Below are 15,871 nucleotides of genomic sequence, written 5' to 3' on the forward strand. Positions count from 1 at the left end.
GTCACATGACGCGGAAGTACACCGAATTGTTTCGGCGGTGTTGTGTTTACATCAACAGCTCCTCGTTTACATACCGCGTGCAGGTTAGTGTAGTAAACAAACAGCTATCATTCATCTTGTACGATACATGTTTATGTCCGTTTTAAAGACAGGTATGTGCTCTGCTTCCTTTGTTGTAGCAGGTCACGTTACAGCTCTCAGAGGTAGGATTTGTTTGTAGGAAAATAGGGTTATTACTGTAAATTGGCTGGCTGTTTTGCATGTATAACCGAGGTTTAAGCAGAAATAAAGCATATATGTTATCTTTTTAAACATCTGACAGCTTTAATAAGGCAGGGTTATATTCATATTATTATCTGCTCCGGTCTAATGCGTTTCAGCCTTATATGTATTATATTCATTTACATGATTTTCATTACATTGTGTGTGTTTTGTATACATTTTTACTTTCTCTTCTTAATTCTACATCAATAACTAGATTATTGAAATCCTCCGAGTATGTTGCACACTTCCCTGTTTAAAATCTACACAGCTCTCCACTTTAATATTGTATTTTTTGTATATTCTGAGATGATATTTATCTTTGTTTTTTGTACGCTAAATCGTTTTTTAAGATGTTTCCTTTTTATTATAGTTCTTTTTTTGTTCTTTTTGTTTCGACTTAGTTCCTCGTACTGTGTTATGTATATACCAAATACAATTATTTGTATGTGTAACCTAATGGGCAATAAACCTGATTCTAAAAGCAACAGAAGTCAAACCAGGACTAAATAAGACAAAAATGAAAAGAAAGTAAAATTAAAGCCAATTTAAAAAGAGTTGGTCCTTAAAATATGAACATTCTCTGACTCTCTCTCAGGTCTTTTTCTCTAGTTTTTGTATACATTTGTACATTGTCTTCTAAATCCACTCATTCAAATGTATCTTAAGTACATCTCATGCACTGTAAAATAGCCTTAAGTGTATCTCTTTTGCCCTTGTCTGTAACAGCTTAATAATTGTGTTAATCTTTGTCCTTTTCAGTAACGAAATAACTGAAGACGGCACAGTTTTTGGATGAAGTGACCATGAAGCAGGACAGTGATGCTACGACCGTCCCTGCGTGCTTCATATCAAACCATGAAGGCTTTCTCGGAAGCATCAAAAACTTTATCAAAGACTTTGTGGTGACTGAGATAGACACAAGTGGGCAGCGTGTTAACACAGCCACACACACACCGGACAGTGCCTCCTCAGATGAGAACAATGAAACCGGTGCAGAATGTAAGTGGAATAATCACTCCTCACAGGACAATGATGTCGCGGCTGATTGTGGCCTCGATGTCACCATTCCTAGCCCGGGGAGTTTTGATTTAAGTGTGATTTTAGGCCAGTCGGTGAGTGAGGAGCTGGAGCAGTTTGTGTTGACTCTCAAAGAGAAGCCAACCAAGCAGGAGCTGTCCTTGGGATCCTTCACAGACAAACACCACAGAGCTAACGTCCACCGGGCCGTCCGACACCGCTTCCCCTTCCTCATGACCGTCACCATCCAGCCTGAGATCAGAGTGAGGGAAGACCCCGACTACAGAGAGCTCTCCCAGCTGGTCACCGAGGACGAGGCGGAGGACTTCTTCAGGTTCATAGACGCCAAAGTGCGAGGCTCGTCTTATACGTTCGGACCCGACGACGATAAGGACCACAGGACGGTGGTGCACCACTTCCTGAGCCGGAGGTTCGGCAAACTGGTGGAGACGAAGAGCTTCACCGACCAGGGGACGACGGCCATCTCCGTGAGGCTGAGAGAGCAAGGGAGGCCGAAGAAGAGGAGCGCAGAGGAACGGAAAGAAGAAGAAGTCTACACTGGTATGGTGTAGAATCACACTTTTACATTTTGATCATGACTTCAATGTCAGGAAATATGTTGCAAATGCCTTTTTTTGACCATTAACATTTCAGCAATCATAAAACACTGAGATAATTTCATTTCCTTTTTATGTGTTCCGTTCGTGGTGTGCACAACTTAATGTATAACAATTATTTACAAAACATGTCTCTATAAACAAACCATACCTGGAAAGGAGCAGGGAGAAGAACATAATCTTATATTAGAGCCTTGGTACGGGGGATCAGATGGTCACAGGTTCAAACCCCGCCGCAGTCAGTATGGGCAAGACACTTCACCCCAAATTGCTTTGGATAAAAGCGTCTAACAAGTAACATAATAATAATACTTTTTTTTTTAGGCGCCTTTCATGACACCCAAGGACACCGTACAATTTGTTAAAAATAAATAAAACGCTAATAGGCAACAGAACATGATAAAAACACAAACAGGAAATCATGGAGGAGTCAAGTGGACACAAATGAAACATATAATGGGGAGCACTATAGTGAGTAAGCAGATTTGAACAGGTGGGTTTTTAATTGGGATTTGAATATGGTGATTGTGTCTGACTGTCGGATGTGCGGGGGGAGGGAGTTCCAGAGTCTGGGAGCAGTGCAGCTAAAAGCCCGAGCACCCATGGTGACGAGGCGTGGGGTGGGGACGGTTAGCAGAGGAGGAGCGGAGGGAGCGAGAGGGGGTGTACTCCTGAAGAAGGTCAGCCAGATAGGGGGGGGGGGGGCAGGTTATGTAGGGCTTTGTAAGTGAGCGGTAGGTTTTTGAAGTTGATACGGGATACGGGATTGAACAGGGAGCCAGTGGAGTTGGATGAGGATGGGGGTGATGTGCTCGGAGGCCTTGGTGCCGCTGATGATCCGGGCTGCGGAGTTCTGTATGATTTGTAGTTTATTGATGAGCTTGGTGGGTATGCCTGAGAGGATGGCGTTACAGTAGTCGATGCGGGACGTGACAAATGCATTGACCAGGACTTCATGTAATGTAAAATAAGAGAAACACAACAAAATACTTAGTTCCCACTTGACAGTTAACGGAAAGAAACAAAACATCACATGTAGAATCAGAAAACACGCATTTAATCTGCAATGTTGGCCTTCTTGTTTAAAAAAAGCACTCCAGCAGTATTATACTATGTCATATCAAGTGGCATTTTGTTGATGTTTGTGAATCAACAATAAATGGCTAATGGCTAATAAAAGAAAAACAAGTACAGTACAAATAGGAATTTGTTTCTATTACAGGAGTCAGTTGACCCTCACAAGATGACTCACACAGCAACTGATATCTTAAAATAGCTTTTGGTCAAATATGGTCACACCGAATGAAGGTCCAGTCAAACAATGTACTAAGTCAGTGTTTTTCATAGTACAAATAACAAAAAACACTTGCAATTGAAATGAAAACATCCTTGTTTTGTGTGTGTGTGTGTGTGTGTGTGTCCTCTCTTTCAGGGTTCACTCTGCGAAAGGAGAACCTGGAGACTCTGGAGGCGATCAGCTACATGGCAGCGTCTCTCGGGGTCCTCCCGTCAGACTTCACCTACGCTGGGATCAAAGACAAGAGAGCCATCACCTTCCAGTCCATGGTGGTCAAGAAGGTCTCAACTCAGAGGTACAGCTGCGATTCTGTGAGGGATTTGTTTGGTTTGGGAATCATATTAACCTATTTTAAAGTTGGGTACACAACAAGCTACCACCATTTTTACTCAATCAATCTTTAAATAGCACAAAAGGGGACATTAAGTGCTTCAAACACCAACTCCCCTCGCAATCCACATTACTAGATTCACTTAACACCTATTTTAAAATCTGAACAGCTCTCCACTTCCAAACTTTAATATTCTGTATTTTTTAAATTATTGTTGCTTTACTTAGTTTATTATATATTTATTCAATATTTATCTTTATTTTTGTTATGTTAAATCGTTTTTTTGAGATGTTTCCTTTTTATGTAGTTCTGTTTTTGCTTTGTAATTTTTTTAGCAACAGTATTGTAGGAGCCATGATCAATATTGATTGGTTGGCTTGGGTCACATGGGTATGGGTGGCACTCATTATAATCCTGTTCACCTGTGTGAGGTGTGGGTGTGTGGAAGAGAGGGTGACACGGGGCCGTTGTACTTTTTTGTTGACCGCAAGATTACAATTACTTTGATTATAACAGTGTATGTCTGAGAACCAAGTTTTTTCTTTAAACTACCATACTACGAAACAGAGCTTCAGATTTCAGCGAGTACTTCTTTAGCGTGTCATACAACATCAAACAGGCCCGGCCTCAGCCTCTCAGCGACTTAGTTTGTTTCCTGCTGTCGCTACAAGTATATATAGTATTCCCTCACACTGTGTTTATGTGCTTACCAAATGATTTGTATGTGTTAACCTACTTGGCAATAAACCTGATTCTGATTCAACTAAAAGTCAACACAGGACTAAATGAAGCAAACTGTCAAATAAAAAAAAGTGTCTTGAGTTGGCCCATGAACAATCTTCTTAGACACTTCGAAGCCTCTCAATGAATATCATAAATCCACTCCTTTTTCCCCCGATGTTATTTCCCACCAGGTTGAAGGAGAAGACGGCAGAGTTTGAGAGGAGGGGGATGTGTGTGACCCAGATCCGCTCCGTCAGCGAGCCGCTCAGACTGGGGCGGCTGCAGGGGAACCACTTCGACCTGGTGGTGCGCGACCTGAGGCCCCACGGTGACACACACTCCTCTGCTGCAGACACACACACTCGCCTGGCTGCGCTGGTAAAGGAGGCTGTGGAGAACGTAAAGGTGGCGAACCATTTTTTGTATTGTTTATGTTTTTTCGTTGGTTAGTTTAGTTTACATGGTCGACCTATCCTATTTTCAGGCTCAGTAGGCACCGCAGACACACTGTTCATTTTTTTTAATGTGATTTGTGGAAAAAGTACAAGAAAATATAAAACATTACCAACTTTACCCTTAAACGGCTGAGACCTGAGGCCTGTACTGCGAATCCAGTTCAACAGACCCTGGATATGTTTGAGTTACCCGGCTTACCTAATCCAAAATAAATGCGCTCTCGCTAAACGGTCCTACGACGCTGGTTATCAACTCGGTAACTCAAGCCAGGGTTTCTCTATCCGGCTGAGTGCGCGTTCACATGGAAGGGGCGGGGTTAGCAACATTTGAATACAGCTGGTAAAAAAAAAGTGTTTGAATGCGTACATTAACAGGTTTATGATATCACTGCCCCGTCCAAGACACGAGTGGATCTGACTTTAAATACATTTGACTCGAGTGTTTCGTCAACTTAATGTGTTGCTTAAAATACTACTTCTGCATACAGTATGTGACACTGTGAGTGTTGCACCGCCAGATACGGCTCAGCTGACTCAGATAAGGAAATATGATACATTATGATGTGATATGAAAGGTAATGGGACACATTGACGTCTGCACTCACAGTGCCGCGGACTGTAGGCAACGTAATGTTACTTTGATCCGGTTACTTATGTTGTGGCAGATATTTAAGTAAGCTTTCTTAACGCTAATGTTATAATAGTCAGATTGCTCTGAAGATGGGAGGTGATATTCTATTAATGTTCACGTTCACACAGTCGGTGATTTTTGCCGGCCGTCTTTCCTACGACGGCAGCTTTTCTGTATTTCCTTTCTCCTGTAATATGACTTGATCGCTTTAAACTCCGCACACTGAGCTCTGATTGGTCAGCAGGCAGTGCTTTCACTGAGTTGAGCTCTTAGCCTGCAACCTAACCTGGTCCCGACCAGGTTAGCCGCTAAGCATAAGTTACCATGGAGATCTAGCCTGCTAAAAAGAGAACCAGCTTCGTAGGACCGGAAACCCAGACTTTTCCCTGAAGTTAGCTCGTGAAGCGAAAATCCGGCTTCGTAGTACAGGCCTGTGTTGTTTCTGTATCGAAGTCAAAGTCAACTTTATTGTCAATCTTTCAGTTTGTGTTTTACAGACAGAGAGATCGAAATACCGTTTCCCACAATCCCGAATACAAATATGTATACAAATATGTATATCCTATATATACACAATCAACAGACACATTTATACATATGCAAACATTAAAACGTAAATAAAAGCACAACAATCAATATATACAAAATAACAGTCACTTCAATATCTTTGGGATCACTCCTGCTATTCAGTAATACTTTAATTATCCGAACGATTTTTTTTAAATAACTTCAATTAATATATGTAGAGCACTTTTTCTTCATTTACTTCAAACCATTCAAGTTCGAGTGAAATTAATCGGAGCTCAGAGTAGTGTCCTGCCTTTCCTGTTCCCAAGTTGTGTGTTAACGTATAATGTTTCTCTTGGCAGGCCAGAGGTTTTGTCAACTACTACGGCCCGCAGAGGTTTGGCAGCGTGAAGAGCGTCCAGTCTGACCGGGTAGGGCTGGCTCTACTCAAAGAAGACATGGTAAGTGATGCAGAGCATTATGATGTCCACACCTGATGTTATAAGCTATCATGCTGTAAAATGAAGGGTATCAGAAAGCCTGAAACATTTCCAGAAGAAAGTGTGAGATCATTCACATTATTGCCCTGTCAGTTAATCTGAAGTGTGTGTGTGTGTGTGTGTGTGTGTGTGTGTGTGTGTGTGTGTGTGTGTGTGTGTGTGTGTGTGTGTGTGTGTGTGTGTGTGTGTGTGTGTGTGTGTGTGTGTGTGTGTGTGTTGTGTGTGTGTGTGTGTGTGTGTGTGTGTGTGTGTGGTGTGTGTGTGGTGTGTGTGTGTGTGTGTGTGTGTGTGTGTGTGTGTGTGTGTGTGTGTGTGTGTGTGTGTGTGTGTGTGTGTGTGTGTGTGTGTGTGTGTGTGTGTCAGGTGAGTGCTGTGCGTCTCTTCTTCACTCCAGAAGACCTCAGTGATCCAGTGAACAACGCCAAGAGACACTTCATTCAAACAGGTGAGAGCTAAGACAATACTGGGTTTCATTTTTTGCAAACAATGTAAAAAGATAGTCATTTGCTGTCATCCATCTTTTTTTGAGAACAACTAACGAATGACCTTTTTAGGAATTCCACATACTTTAACTGTTTCCCTTTCTTTTGTCTTCCCTGCTTCTCCCTGCCAGATAACGCTAAGGAGTCTTTGGCGCTGATGCCGCTGTCGAAGGCCAGGGAGCGGCTGATGCTCCGGGCCATGAACCGCTACGGGACTGGGCCGGATGGATGTACCCAAGGCTGGCTGAGCCTGCCCCACAGCATGAGGGTGTTCTACCCCCACGCCTACTGCAGCAGGTCAGAGCCCACAGCACACTGTTAGCTCCACTGCACACACTGAGAGGCATTTAAAGAAAAATCCCCAAACAATTTGTTTTCATCAAAAACAAATTAAGTATTTTACTGGTAACTGTATTCTGTGTGATATCAATGTTCTGTGACATTTCTATGTGAAGCACTTTGGACTGCACTTGTTTTATAAAAGGTGCTATACAAATAAAGATTATTATTATATTATTATTATCTAATAAATATTCAGTTTGCTGCAAAAACAAATTATATATTTTTAATTGTGAGACTGTATTTTGTATCAAGGGAGCTGGAAAATGACGTGTCCAAGCATAAAACACAATATAAACGCATATTCTTGTATATAAATACACTGTTTTTATTGTTAAACACAATATTTTATATGAAAATATGACATCATCATAGACAAAAATAATGTATAGTGAATTATTTTCCTTTGTTTGACTTTACACAAATTGATTAAGGAGATGTCATTACTGTTTACCATTTGACTGTACAGCAGACTGAATATGTGGATGCTTAGAGTTTTGAAGGGGCTGGAAATACCTTTTTGGAGATAATCTGTTTAGGGAAATTGAAGCCAGCTACCAGTGCTTTAATTGTTAAATAGTGATGATTGTTGTGATCTATCTGTTTCCCAGAGTGTGGAACGAGGCGGTGGCTCACAGGCTGAGCACTCTGGGCCACAGAGCCCGGAGAGGAGACCTGGTGTGGCTGCAGGAGGACTCCGCTGAGAGCAGCCTGCCTCAGGTAACAGAGGGTTATAGGGTGGTAACACATGTTGAATAAGGATAAAGAGTATTGAATATGCAGGGTGTAATGCAGCCATATTTTTTTACTAATGGAGCAAACACTGCTTTCAGCTGGACTAAGTACAGTATGTGACGACACAAGCCTGACTTAAACCTTAGATATACAGTATATCAAAGGCAAATCAAACTGCTCAAATGTCAGTATTCAAATGAGTATCTGTGCTTGTTTATTAAAGGGGAACTATGCCCATTTCCAAAATATATATGTTACTTCTAAGACAGTCAAAATATTAAATAAATGTCAAGCTTGAATTTGTAAGGCTTCATAGACAGTGAATGGGAAATATGTTTTAGATGACAGTGAGGGCACCGTTTTCTAGAAAGTGTACCTATAGAGAACCGCAGTGACGCGTGCTAAAAGTAAACTCCTTCCGGTTCCTTCGTCAAAAAAGCAATGCAATTTCTCCATAGGATTTTGGAAAATAGCTGGAAATAAGGTCTGTGGTTGAAACACATTTAAGAGACGGATCACGTTTTGTTCAGCCGGATAATCTCCACATGTCTATCCTACTTTTATAATTGTCTAATCATAAATCTAGTCGCCAGAAGCTAAATGCTAACGTTATGCTGTAAAGGAAGTACAGCAGGGTCGCTGCGTCAACGTCACACCAACTTAAGATCCATATTCAAACATACAGATTGTAAATGGTTCAAGTTGAAGTGTTTGTTTGAACAGTTTGCAGGAGGCAGGGACTTGCTTTCAAGCAGAACACGGGGGAAAACAAACTTAGTGGGAGTGTTTACGTGTTCGGCGTAATGACGTACAACGGCCTGGACAACTTCTGTAGTCCTATTCAGCCACTTGTTAACAACCATCGTTTTTCAGACACGTAAACTCTTCAGAAATCACCAGCGGGGTCACTGCTGATGGATTTAATGTCTTAGAACAAAACGTGATCCGTCTCTTCAATGTGTCTCAACCACAGACCTTATTTCCAGCTATCCCTATGGAGAAATTGCATTGCGTTTTGGCGAAGGAACTGGAAGTGGTAAAATGCTAACTTACTTCCGGGTTTTAGGACGCGTCACTGTGGCACTCTATTAATTGTAGGAACTCTTAATGTTAGGACATCTTATCAAGTTTTGCAAAAGCCATGTCCGTGCTTTTAAACTTTCCTTTTTAACTTTTGCAGATCCATGTGGTGACGGACCAAGAGGAGCAAGAAGAAGTGTACACATTGGGACATGTATGTGCTTTTGGGAAATACTTTTACATGAATTGCTCCTTTTTCTACTTTTCTCGCAACTTTTGCTGTTTAGGTTTCAAGGCTTTATTGTCATTTGCAAATTAGCTACAGTGTAGATATGGCAATGAAAAACGTACAGGTCACAGGCTCCTCCAACAGTTTAACATATAGGACATAGAACAAATAAGATAAGATAAGATTGAAAAGCAGGACAGCACAGATTCACACAGATTAATAAAAATTAAGGATAAAATCAAAGATAACGATTTTATATAACTATAAAATACGAAATGAATTAAAATGAACATACATATTTGGTCATGTGTACATATTATTTACATGTGTGTGTGAAAACAGTGTGTATTTTATGTCCATTAATATAGAATAAAATAGTGCAAGACAATGTTTTGAGATGTAAAGAAGTAAATACAAATAAAATATTATTATTATTATTATCCTCTCAGGTGTTGATGCCGATGCCTGGAAACACAGTGAAGTATCCAGAAAACGCCATGGGGGCCTGGTATCAGGAGAGACTGTCCCGAGACGGGCTGGACGGCTGTCGCTTCAGAGTCAGCAACCTCAAACTAAACCTGCCCGGCTGCCACCGCCCCCTGCTGGCCTCGCCACGCAACCTCAGCTACCAGCTCCAGAGAGCGGCCTGTGGGGAGGCGGGTGAGGAGGAAACGACAGGGAACAGCAGTAGAAACAGTGACCGGCAGATCAACGGCACTACGGCAGAGGGGAAGCTAACTCTCACTTTAAACTTCGACCTGGACTCCTCCTGCTACGCCACCATCTGCCTCAGAGAGATCATGAAGTGTGACCCCTAGAGGTCACTTGTATTTCTACACATTTGCAGAAGTTTTTTTTTTTTTTTTTTTTTGTAAACCCTCATTGTGATACGTTATTAGTAGCCTTATTTCTTTCGTTGTTAAGGTAACACATACGTCTGTGTTTATAAAAAGAAAAAAATGCATAATGTGCAATTGATAAAACACATGAACAACTATAAATGTAAAACCGTGTTAACCGTATTTGTGTTTTGTGCCATGAATAAAACTTTTAGAGAAAAAAATAGTTTACTTTTTTTCCATAACTTTTTTCCACGCTTTTATTTTCAAATGTTAAAGAGCCCCTATTATGTTTTTTTTTTAGACTTTTCCCTTTCCTGTACTGTGTTATAGGTTTGTGTGCATGTAAATGGTCTGCAAAGGCTAAAATCCCTGTGTTTCCTTCTATTGGCTAGCGCTCTGACACATTTCAAGTGATAGGCTAAGGGGCGGGACATCATTAAGTGACCAATCACAAAAGAGCCGGCCAGCTAACCAATCTGAGCAGACTGGGCTCTGGTTTCAGACAGAGGGTGAAAAGAGGTGCTGCAGCACAGGCAGTATGAGAAAAATAAAGAGCTTTTAGAAATAAATGTGTGCTTGTGATTAGTGAAGAGTAGTGTACTGGTCACTAATCACCACTAGATGGAGACAACACACAGCAATATTCGGTCGTATAACGGGGGCTCCTACTCTTCTCAATGTAATGTAAATGGAGAGTTTCAACATTTTTGTTGAAGTTTGAATGTTTAATGAGTTGTTATCAGAGTGAAAACAGCACCTGCACCACATGAGAGAAACGCTGATGATGTTAATGAGTATATCACGCCACTAATCGGGCTAAATCCAGTGTGTCCGTATCCACTCACAGGTAAAAAATGATCCGTACACCAGCAGGAGAGGCATTCCTGAAGTAATATAAAAAATAATGAAGCATTAAACTCTTGTATAATCACGGTGCTGAGGGGCAGCATTCAATCTGTTTTAGTTGATCCGGATCTGCCTCCTGTGACTAATTTATGCAATTTGTATGAGAATGTTTAAAGACAGCAGCATATTAAATCTCCCTCATGAATAACTCACATTGGTTATACCTGCAGGGTGTTTTTTTTACTGTAAGCAATGTAAAAAGTGACTTTATGGATGTTTTAGTTTGAGGTGGGTTCTGACATGCAGTCTGTCATTAACCCACAGCGCTGGGTGATAAACTGCCTGCCAGTAAACTAACCCTCTGAGCCAAGGAGACGCATTAGCAGTAATGAGTTTCTTAACTGTTTCAGGAGTTGAGTTACAAACCGAAATACTTTATCAACCAGAAAAAAAGATTGTATGTATTTGGAGTTTCTTGCCTTGGGAGTCAAACTAAATCTTGACAGATCGACCAATACCTCCTTGTGTTTCTTTCATTCCTAATAATTGTGATTTATTGTTTTAAAAGATCTCACGCATTGATATTAAATGAGAGTTTATAGAAGTTGTGTGCGAGGTTAAATGCATCTCCCAGGAGGCATTAAGGCTGCATATTTAAGTGTGAAACTCCTTGACCCCTCAACAGTCCCCACACTTTTAACCTTGCTTGCAGATGTTGGTCTTAAACAGGACGTTTCCAACCAGTGATCACAGAAAATAGAAAAGAAAATAGATTTGTATTGCTTCCAAATGTAGCTTTAGTATATACTTTACTGGCACAATTTGCAAAGTGATGGTGGTGTGGATAAGGCCCAGTAGGCTACAGTTGCAGTTGAAAAGTATAATTGGCCTGATTCTACATTACGCTAAATCGCTACGCTATAATTGTTCTACGCTGACAGAAATGGGCGAGTGACGTCTCTTCATCCTCGGGCTAATCCTGTTCCAGCTTGCTATAGATAAATGTTGACCCACTTCAACAGCAAAGATGACAACTTTACTACTCGTCTCATTGAGAAAGGCAGAGAAAAGTTTTGAGACAAGGAAGTCAAGGGTTATGAACGACGATTACCATTGACGTACAGTGATAGGCCTATATATTACTAGAAAGGAAAGTGGAAGGAAAGGGTTATGAAGGACACAGAGCAGTATGGCTTTCTATGGCCAAGTTTTTTCTTTGGACCAATTAAACATCCTTGCTTTGAGTCCAGTTACAACAATTGTGGATATTTCTGCTGAGAGATTTCTGGAATTGCGTTTGTTTTTGAAATCTCACTGGTTCTGTAGAGGTTGAGTTTAGTTTGAAGTGTTACATAGTGATGTCACTATGTCAGGAAGTAAACAAAGGAGTCGATTGGAGGTGTTTCAAGCAGGGGGGAACTTAGCCTTTGCAGACCAATGACCATTGACATGCACAAAAACCTTTCTAACACACTACAAGGAAGGAAGATCCCCCAAAAGCATAATAGAGCCTCATTAAGGGTTATAGTATTTATCATTGTGCTTTACATGTGCATTTTAGGCCTATATTACACCTTCTACAGTTGTGTTGTATACATATCGGTGATCAACCCTGTGAACAGATGACCAATGGACTTCTGAATCTCCCAGTAGGTGGAGCAGGCCTATTTTAACCCATATAATTGAGCCTGATAACCTCTGATAACGCCAATCCATTGGGTTGATAACACCTGGAGAGGGTGGAAAACGTAATGGGCTATCAAGACAAAATTACAAATTGAAACCAAGTTTTTAGGGGCTTTAAGTGGAAGAGAAAGGGACAAGTAAAGTAAGTAAAGAAAGAGTTCTGCAGTATGTTCTGGTTTAATCAGCCTATGTGTAAGAGGTTCACACACACTCAGAAACAGCTCATGATAAGACATATAAACATTCCAGCAACCTTTGACCCTGCTCGAGCTGTCTTTCCTCCAGTCAGTTGATTGGCAAGTGGTTCCCTGTGTTTTTACTAGAGCAGACGCTGATACGGGACTGTGCATGTGGGAATTTTGAAAATGTTTGCGTGCATGTGTTTCTGAACTTGTCTGTGCCTGTGAAAGAGAAAGCAAGTGTTTTTTTCTGGGACCCCTGTTGCTGCAATCCAGAAGTGACTTCCTGGATTCACATCATGGCTGAGTACAGTGGAAGCATAACTCAAACTGCATCTTGACTAATCTCAGTATACGAAAACTAATCCCCCCAATGATTTTACAGTATGTTTCTTTTGACTTTTAAGCCGCCACTTTTATGGGAATATCCTCGGTAAGACTTTAGGATTTACAGAGTTTTCTTTAAAGCTCCTATTCTACATTGCGGCCATTTAATCAAGTGATTTATATTCCTGATGCACTTAAGTGACATTCTTGGGGTTTGTGCACGAAGGCTCTTGGATTTGATTCTGGTGTTTTGATTGCGAGGATTGAAGCTAACAAGGAGCGCACTTGTTGGGAAGAAAAGTCAAAACCAGATGATGTGGAAATGACTTTACCATGTGAAATTCACATTACATACGCAGTTGCTATTAGTGTGAGCGTTCTCATATTCTACCCTATAGACAAACCCATGACCACATTTGCCTGGATGTGCATTTATGTTATTTATCATGGTTTTATTCAACAGTAAAACCATTGGACATCAGTGCTGCCTAGGCTGATCTGTCACCCATTTAGAGTTCTCTAGGCAGTGTCCCACATGTGAGAGGCCTGCATGTGGAAAATACACTGACCCGATAACTGCAGCTGAGCTATTGACAAGCGGAAAGGCAGAAAAACATGATTGTGTTAAATGAGATTGATTCATGTGAAAAGTAATGCTGAAGCACTATGCTCCATAGTGCTTCAGCATTACTTTTCACATGAATCAATCTCAATGGATGGAGAAGTGGGATCCAGGATGTCAAGAGATATAAAGTCATTTAGATTTAACCCAATCAGGAACAGAAGTATTAAAAAGAAAAATATCCGTTTTGTAAAGCAGAATAACATATTCTATATCTAGATTGGGTTATTGGTCAGCTGTTTAACTTTTTAAAGCCTTATGTTCAGCATATTGGCCGTCGCCATCTTGTTTTTTGGCAGTTGCGATCTTTTGTTTTGAACAATTAGATGCCTGAAATAAGGTCCGTTGTTAACATAAGCTTAAAGGTAGGGTAGGTAAGAATGGAGAAACCAGCTCGAGTGCGCTAGAATTTGAAAGTACACAACCGAAATAAATCTGCCCCTTCCTTCAGACTTCCTTACAGAGCCCCTCCTCCAACACACACGAACGCGCACATGACCAATGAGGGCACGAGATAAATTTGTGCACGAGATGGAAGGCTGACAGGCAGGTAGGCCATCCAGTTATCTGCCGCGGTGGACTTAAATATTACAACAATTGACTTAAATGAGCTGAAAACACATTGTGAGATGGTTTAAGTTTTAGGATGATGGTGAAAAAAGAAAACATGTTCAATCAGCTTCCCTAGAAAAAGGTCAGGGTTAGGGTTTCGAAACCAACACAAAACATGCACCAAAGCATGATACCCTTAATGTTGTGTTTTACAAGATTATTCCTAACATTAGCATTACAAGGTTGCAACTAGGGTGAAAAGTTACTGATGAACCCAAATGCTGGTGAATGGGATATCTGGTAGCGAATGAAGCACAGATCTAAAACAGCTCTTTCCTATAATAAAATAAATAAAGAGTCGTAAAACGTCTGGCTGTTAAAAAATAAAAAGTGGCTGTTGACTTTTGGATTGGACCACTCACTGTGTCCACTCAGTGGAAAAGCTTAATTTCCTGCCCCGTTAGTGACCCAACGAACAACCCGACTTTAACACACTCAGGCATACCACCAATCGGGGTAAACTGCTTGCACATGAGCCATTAATGGGTTACTCACCACAACTGGGATTTTGTTCTCACACTGTAAAAGTTAAGAAAGAAAAAAAGTGTTAAACCTCTGCCTGGGTACAGTGAGTGCTCTGTGCCAGAGTGGAGGAATCTGTTGACTGGCTGCAAAGCACAGGGAGATGAGGGAAAGCTCATTATTTTTAATGGCACTGGTAGAGAGGGAGGAAGAGAGAAAGTGAGATAAACGGACCACAGTACTGACTGCAACACCTGAGGGCTTTTTTATTTATTTGTTCAAAATCTGATTTAATTTAGTGATCATTCGGAAATAAACCTGGCCACTAAGGCTGAGTCTAAATGTATGCAAGAATACAAAATAAGTTTACCATCACTTATTTTAATTTCCTTTTTTTATCAGAAGCAGAATTGTTTTTATTACTAAGTATTAGGGGTGTAACGGTTCACAAACATTTCGGTTCGGTACGTACCTCGGTTTTTTGGTCACGGTTCGGTTCGGTACGTTTTCGGTACAGCAGCATTTTTTTTCACAAAACAAAACATATATATATATATTTGTATTATTATTATTAAACTGTGAATAATGTATTCACTCAAATAAATACAAAATATAATAAAATAAACATTAAGGTGCAGCATTTCGATGAACTGAAATAATCTGTATTTGAACTTTACTGTACTAGTACTCACAAAATATAAACTATTAGTTTTGGGTTTTTAATTATTATTAAACTGTGAATATTCACTCAAATAAATACAAAATATAATAAAATGAACATTAAGGTGCAGCATTTCGATAAACTGAAATAATCTGTATTTGAACTGTAGCCTACTGTACTAGCACCTAAGCAGCCAGTTTGACATTAGGACTTGCTTGTCATTGTATTTTCATGTTTTTTTAAATAAAAATTAACTTGTCCACATTGCTTGCCGAAAGGGCAGATCTGCTGGCACTAACAATGTCTCCTGATGTGGAGAAAACCCTCTCGCTAGGGACAGAGGTAGCCGATACAGCCAGGCATAGGCGGCGCGTGAGACTCAGGTTTGGGAAGGCTAAATCACTTTTTTTTTACCTGACGCTGCCCGCCTCCGGCGTCTATAGAAAAGAGATCAACTCAGTGAAAGCACCGCCTGCTGACCGATCAG

At 40.7% G+C, this 15,871-nt stretch overlaps 1 protein-coding gene across 3 annotated transcripts; it reads left to right on the forward strand.

The window, feature by feature from the left end:
* pus7l (pseudouridine synthase 7 like) lies at positions 1-10,231 on the forward strand. Of its 3 annotated transcripts, none has more exons than XM_034234244.1 (10): positions 1-83; positions 1,024-1,842; positions 3,331-3,490; positions 4,441-4,654; positions 6,205-6,303; positions 6,706-6,787; positions 6,956-7,121; positions 7,775-7,883; positions 9,079-9,132; positions 9,597-9,965. In XM_034234244.1, exons 2-10 carry the CDS (start codon positions 1,068-1,070, stop codon positions 9,963-9,965), a joined length of 2,028 nt encoding a protein of 675 aa, XP_034090135.1. In that variant the 5' UTR covers positions 1-83; positions 1,024-1,067. The 3 variants fall into 3 exon arrangements, with proteins under 3 accessions (XP_034090135.1, XP_034090134.1, XP_034090136.1); XM_034234243.1 differs by having other exon boundaries at positions 36-203; positions 9,597-10,231; XM_034234245.1 differs by having other exon boundaries at positions 43-152.
* The last annotated feature ends 5,640 nt before the right edge of the window (positions 10,232-15,871 follow it).

The sequence above is a fragment of the Gymnodraco acuticeps genome, unplaced genomic scaffold (assembly GCF_902827175.1).
Source record: "Gymnodraco acuticeps unplaced genomic scaffold, fGymAcu1.1, whole genome shotgun sequence".
Taxonomy (NCBI): Eukaryota; Metazoa; Chordata; class Actinopteri; order Perciformes; family Bathydraconidae; genus Gymnodraco; species Gymnodraco acuticeps.

Coding starts and splice junctions, on each gene's coding strand:
- pus7l (XM_034234244.1), top strand. CDS start 1,068: ATGAAGCAGGACAGTGATGCTACGACCGTCCCTGCGTGCTTCATATCA. Junction 3,491..4,440: donor AAGAAGGTCTCAACTCAGAG/GTACAGCTGCGA, acceptor ATTTCCCACCAG/GTTGAAGGAGAAGACGGCAG. Junction 6,304..6,705: donor CTCTACTCAAAGAAGACATG/GTAAGTGATGCA, acceptor TGTGTGTGTCAG/GTGAGTGCTGTGCGTCTCTT.